General features: G+C 40.8%; 1 protein-coding gene across 1 annotated transcript in view; it reads right to left on the bottom strand.

Annotated features, from left to right (window-relative positions):
- The window catches only part of Zzef1 (zinc finger, ZZ-type with EF-hand domain 1), a gene marked incomplete at its 5' end in the record, with an annotated part of 158,010 nt that overhangs the window by 103,080 nt on the left and 48,056 nt on the right, over positions 1-6,874 (bottom strand). Inside the window, 3 exon segments of the mRNA XM_013013155.1 lie at positions 11-159; positions 504-595; positions 5,947-6,045. Of these exon segments, the coding sequence (XP_012868609.1) occupies positions 11-159; positions 504-595; positions 5,947-6,045 (340 nt within the window).

Genomic DNA, 6,874 nt, shown 5'->3' with positions numbered 1-6,874 from the left:
TAGTTCTTACCTGTGTTTTACAAATTGCCTGAGCTCCTGAAGTTTCCATCTGTCATATTTTTCAAAGCGTTTGAAATGTTCTTCTGCATTAAATTTATCAGAAGATGAGTTATAAGCAAATACCAGCCCACATTGAGCACCAATACCACCACGTCGAACCTGGAAACCGACAGCAAGATGGAGAACATGAAAGGGGCAAAACTTCTGCTTCCAATTAATACAGTTAAATTTTAACCACATGATGCAAAACAAAACCAATGAAATAATTCTGAATATATATCAAGTCATGGAAAAACAAGGCTACTTCCCAAGGAATGTTCCTTCACTTTCTCCATCCTTACAGACTCTTCAAAGAATTACAAAGATATCCATGTTTATATCCCTCACTTCTGTTATAGGCTTGAGACAAAGTAATAACAAATACCTAATAAAAAATCAATGATATGGACCGCTGATATGTAATATATTACCCAAAAGTAGTAAAAAGAACATAGGAGAATTACCATAATTCTTATCTGTGTAACTTGGAAGGCAGACTCAGTTCCTGTAGAAAAAATAGTACTTGCTCTGGTTTTTCCAGTCTCTGTAAGAAAACCTGAAAAAAAGAAAAATGAGGAGTTTAAAACCCTAAGGTTTAAGATCAACAAAAGCAAAGGATAACTAGCCTATTTGGAAGAAAAAAATAGCATATTTAGTAGCATCACACAATTTTTTTTACCTTTTTGTACAGACACAACCACCTGAACAATGTTTATAAATAATATGTTTATAAATAATATGACCTCTATTGTTTTATATTTTTGGTGGGACTGGGGTTGATGTTAGGGCACTCAGGCACTCTATCACTTAAGCCATGGCCCCATTCCTTTTTGCTTATTTTTCAGATAGGCTCTTATGCTTTGATCATAGGCCAGCTTTCTTGCTTCCCTCCTTGTAGCTAGAATTACATAAGGCTGTGACTTTAAATCAGAGAGAATGAAAACTGGACAATCATCTTCCTGGGCCATACCTAAAATAATGACTTATGTTTGACTAAGTTAATAGGGCTGATGAAGGTAAGCAGATTTAGAGGCTGAAAAAAGGGACTAGTTAGCTTCTAGAGCATTCTGTTGGGGAAGGCTGTGAGAGACACTGAAATGGGCAAAAAATTACTGAGTACCCTTCCTAACACAATTAATACCAAAATTAAATTCATCTCCACCTTTTCTTGTTTCTTAGCTATTTTATATTTCTGTCAGTTGTACAATATTGATAGTAATACAAATGTTCTCACAGAAATAAAAATTATTTTCTGAGGAAATAAAGGTGGTCATTCTTTATAGATGCTGAGCAAATTCCTAGCTAATTGTAAATGAATTTCAACATTCCTCTTGGTCTGTGTATCTCAATTCTCTTGAACTTTTTTTTGTTCCTTTTAGGAATATCTTACGGGTATCTTCATTAATTCATAAGAAATCTGACATGTAATCATTTATATTAGTAAGGGAGTCATCATTTGCTTTGTTCTTTAACAACTCACTAAAAGCTCTTCTGTTAGACTCAAGAATGTCTTTTTTAAAATCCAAATGATACAGCACATGCAAATGTTCAAGTCAGTGCCAGATAACCATTCTCCCCAGGACCCTATTCTTTTTTTAAAAAAAAATTAGTTATTATAAAGATGATGAACAGAGAGGTTACAGTTATATAAGTCAGGTAGAGTCTCTCTCTCTCTTTCTCTCTCTCTCTGGTCAGGGCTTAAACTCAGGGCTTGCGTACTGTCACTGAACTCTTTTGCTGAAGGCTTGCAGGATGCCACTTTGAGCCACAGAACCACTTCCTGTTTCCTGGTTGTTCATTAGAGATTAAGAGTGTCTTGGGGACTTTTCAGCCCAAGCTGGCTTTGAATAGTGATCCTCAGATCTCAGTCTCCTGAGTAGCTAGGATTACAGGCAGGAGCCAACCAGCACCAGGCAAAAGTACATTTTTTTTTGTACAATGTCACCCCTTTCCTTTTTCTCTCTAAACTATTCTTAACCATTATGTTTATCAAGATGAAAGACAAAAATCAATTTTATGCTTAGTACAGAGTTTGACAAACCAAAGATTTATGAGGTCAAATCTCTGTAAGACAATATGCAAAATTTGTCACCAAAATCCAAGAAAATTAAATTCAGAGACAAGTTATTACATGATTCTGTCAAGTTCAAGAAACTAAAATACCAAAAAATGTATTATTACTAAAAACCATCCTAATTATTGATCTGTCACCTTTCCCAGATGTTTGGATAACTGTATTTAAAAGAATCAATTATACGACTACAGGCAAGGCTCAAGTGGCAGAATACGAAAAGGCTGAGTGAGAGCTTAGGAGGTCCTAAGTTTAAGCCCTGGTATACTACTCATAAAGTTCCTCCCTAGGCCACTAAATTCTAATGTTTCTTCTACTCCTTCCAGTAGTTTCAAAGTTTCAAGTTTTCAGGTCTGATATTGAAGTCTTTGATCCATTTTATTTTGACACTAGTGAAAGGTGACAGACAGGGATCCAATTTCAGTTTTCCAAATATAGATGTTCAGTTTTCCCAACATCATTTGTTGGGAAATATGTTCCAACATATATTTTTGGCTTCCTTGTCAAATTTCAGATGACTGTAAGTATATGGGTAATTTCTGGTTCTTCCAGTTTGTTCCATTGGTCTTCAGGCTTTTTGCTGTTTTTGTTATTAAAGATCCTAGTAAAGTTTGAGGTCTGGAACTGGGATACTTCTGATAGTGCTCCCCTCTCCCTAAAATTTGTTTTGGCTATTTGGGTCTTTGGTTCCATATGAATTTTTTTTTTATTGTTTTCCCTATCTTGATGAAGAATGACATTGTGATTACGATGGGTACCGCACTAAATTATACATTCGCAGAGGCCATTTTCATATTAAGTGCTAGAACATTATACATTCTTTATTGACTCATCAAGATTCAAAGCAAGGGAAAGGGTAACATTGTTCAAAAGGAAATATTCTTTTATCTGACTTATGTAACTGTAACCCCTCTGTACATCACCTTTATGATAACAATAGAAAGTATGAAAAAAGAAAAAAAGATTCAAAGCATTACAGAGACTACCACAAAGGAATATGGAGGATACTGGTAGCCACAAAGATGGAAGAAAAAAAGACTCATAAACACCCCAGGCTAAGAAGTCAAGAGCTTGAATTCAGGGCCATCCTCAAAGTTGACACACCTCTACTTTGATTTTTATTTTATTCTTATTTTTTATTTTTTTGGTCAGTCATGGGGCCTGAACTCTGGACCTACGTGCTGTCCTTCAGCTTTTCAGCTCAAGGCTAACGCTCTACCACTAGAGCCACAGCACCACTTCCAGCTTTTTCTGCTTATGTGGTGCTAAGGAATCAAACCCAGGGCCTCATGCATGCAAGGCAAGCACTCCACCACTGAGCCACCTTCCCAGCTCCTCTTTTTTTTCCTACATTTGGAAGGGTCTTCTCTTAAAGAGGAGGAGGCCTAGAGCATGCATGGCTCAATGGTAAGGATCCTCAGATCTCAGCCTCTCAAGTAGCTAGGATTACAGGGGTAATACCTGCAATTTTTTTTTCCCCTGGTGGTGAGGCCTGAACTCTGGGCCTGAGTGCTGTCCCTCAGCTTTTCAGCTCAAGGCTAGCGCTCTACCACTTGAGCCACAGTACCACTTCTGGCTTTTTTCTTTTTGCTTATGTATTGCTGAGGAATGGAACCCAGGGCCTCAGGCATGCAAGGCAAGCGTTCTACCACTGAGCCACCTTCCCAGCCCTTACCTGCAATTTTTATGTTAGCACTGTAAGTCAGCAAATTCCTCTTCATGGGCCTAAGCCCCACCCTCCATGGCAGTACCTGTGGGGCAGGGGAGGCACCTCCCACCTTCTGCCTCAGGTAAAACACCACCAGCCCCCAGCTGTGTAAAAGGGGCCTCCAAGGAGCCAGATGGCGCCGTTTTCTCCCTTTCCTCAAGAGAACTTGGCCTGGCAATAAATCTTTTCCTCAATGTGACCTTGTCCAGGTGGTCTTTTGGATTACTTTCTGCCTTTACATTTTCCTTTCATTTTGGTGGCCCATATGGGGATAGGCTCCCCAGTGGATTCGTTCCCCCCAACAACCGGGAGGGCCCTGCCAGCAACCCCAGGACCTAACCCACGGTCCTAGGCAAACTCAAAAGACCGCAGAGAGCTTGTTTCCTACTGACCGAATGCCTCCTACATGTCTGCCAGCGGCTACCTCCAGGTAATAAAGAATCTAGAGGCTTAGATTTCACTGTGCAGGCTCAGTGCATCTGTTGAGGGGCTTCAGGGTCCTCCCCCTGCCCCTCCCTCCCTGCCCCTCAGAAAAACTTAGCCAAGTATCTAAGTCATATTTCTGAAGTCCTACATGGCTGAGGGACACCATGGAGAAACGTGATGACATTTCCCACTGGTTGTTTCCCAATTTTTGAGCCAAACTGCACTGCTGTGGACACTCTGCAACAAGCTTTTGGTCCCAGGTCACTTACCATGAGTGGGACACAATCTAATATTCCTGACATTCCTCAGGACTTCCCCTTGGGTTGTCTCTTAAATAATCTAAAAGAGCTTCAAGTTGAATCTGACATTGATTTACAGGAGCTCATATACTTCTGTACCGAGATCTGGCCTGAATATCCACTGAACAATAAGTCCACATGGCCCATTCATGGGACACTGGATCCTGGTATTTATACGGGATCTATCAGACTTCTTTAGGTGGTAGGGCAGGTTAAAGGAGGTCAGCTATGTAGATGCTTTCTCTTTCTTTCTCTCCTTCCTCCAAACTAAACTTCTTCCTGAGTCCTATCAATGCTGGCACCTAGTGTACATTTGAAGAAATTACCTGCACGGGCACCTGGTTCCACCAAGCTCTCTGCTAAGTGGGAGGGACCCTACTTAGTATCTCTCTATACTCCCACAGCCTTGTAGGTCCACACTGGATTCACATCTGCCACGTTAAACATCACCTGCCTAACGGACCTCATATACCTCCAAGCCAACCAGACCCCTATTTCCAGTCACTGAGAAATCAAAGGGCCCTGCCGCGGACAAGTAAAATCCCTTGGCCATCAAGACCTTGGTCAGCTTTATGTACAGTACCTGACTCTCCCCTGATTGGCACTGTAGCCAAGAAGTAGCTTCTCAGCAAGAAGTAGCTCCAGAAGAGAAGACCTTTGCCCCCACTCCCTGCACAGTACTGCATATTAAACCAAAAAGGGGGGAAATGTAAGTCAGCAAATGCCCCTTCACAGGCCTAAGCTCCGTCTTCGATGGCAGCACCTGTGGGGCAGGTGAGGCACCTCCCACCTTCTGCCTCAGGTAAAACACCACCAGCCCCCAGTTGTGTAAAAGGGGCCTCTAAGGAGCCAGATGGTGCCATTTTTTTTCCCTTTCCTCATGAGAACTTGGTCTTGTCAGCTCTACTAGCAATAAATCTTTTCCTCTATGTGACCTTGTCCATGTGGTCTTTGTAACCCATGTGCCTGGGTTACATTTTCCTTTCAGGGAACAAAAGAGTCTTCCTCCCAATACAGCATATGTATTGGAAAATGCCTGCCTCATTATGTTTCCAGCAGTATGGTACTGAGCCACTGTGTTTCTTAATACTTTAAGCTAACACAACCGAAAGAGAAACTAAACTTAAACATGGTCAAAAATAGTATTTCTACTCCAAGAGAAATCCATGTCCATGCTTTCAGAACTGCAGTATTAAATAGCCCTCAGGCTCTTGAATATTTGCACATTTATACAGGTCATTAGTACTGAGACAGCTTACAGTTAAACAGGAGTAAGTGTTCAGAAATATCACCAACTAAAAACAAGCTAAGGCAAAGACTACACATCTGAAAGTCACCCACACCAAAAGTGGCTTCACAGCTTACCTACTTCTACGCTACAAGTAGATGGACCCATCACTCACCATCCCTTGTCCATGGTTCCACAAGGAGGTTTTCAGGTCCTGACTTGTCTTCTTTTCCTTTGACATCACAAGCCTGAAGAGTCAACTGAAGAGGTTTACCTGACCAAAGAAAAGAAGGCAACTTAGCTGGGCATCAGTGGCTCATGCCTGTAATCCTAGCTACTCAGGAGGCTGAGATCTGAGGATTTCGGTTCAAAGCTATCCTGGGCAGGAAAGGCTGTGAGAATCTTATCTCCAATTAACCACCAGAAAACCGGAAGTGGCACTGTGACTCAAGTCACAGAACGCTTGCCTTGAGCTGAATAGCTGAGGGACAGTGCCCAGGCCAGAGTTCAAGCCCTATAACCGACAAAAAAAAAAAAAAAGAAGGTAACTCCTAAGTTGGCTCTATGAAGAAATGAAAACTAAGAAAGTGCCTATGGTCATGCAGAGTACTGATTAAAAAGTCTGACTATTTAAAAACTAAAACAGAACAATATTAGGATAAAGTTGATACTATTCTTCTGTTTTCCTGAAAGAGGAAAAGAATAACTATGTCCTTGAGTTATTCTAATCATTCTCTAGATCACTTCAGAAAGAACACATATACATTATTACTATACACTCAGTATAACTTTGGAATTCCTAAGACACTTTTTTGAAGCCAATAATCAGTTTTATTAGATTTGCATTTAATATTTTAATCCTAGTTCTTTAAAACATCTCTAGGAAAATTTTGAACATTTCAAGAAGCAACCAAAGATGATTGATTAACAAAGAAGATCATCAAAGATGATTGAAAATGACTTTCCTGAGGCTGGGAAGGTGGCTCAGTGGTAGAGCGCTTGCCTTGCATGCATGAGGACCTGGGTTCGATTCCTCAGCACCACATAAGCAAAAAGAAAAAAGCCAGAAGTGGTGCTGTGGCTCAAGTGGTAGAGCGCTAGCC

The sequence above is a fragment of the Dipodomys ordii genome, unplaced genomic scaffold, assembly GCF_000151885.1.
Source record: "Dipodomys ordii isolate 6190 unplaced genomic scaffold, Dord_2.0 Scaffold19, whole genome shotgun sequence".
NCBI classification, from domain to species: domain Eukaryota; kingdom Metazoa; phylum Chordata; class Mammalia; order Rodentia; family Heteromyidae; genus Dipodomys; species Dipodomys ordii.
The sequence above is the reverse complement of the archived record's forward strand: the minus strand, read 5'-3'. Positions and strand labels throughout refer to the sequence as shown.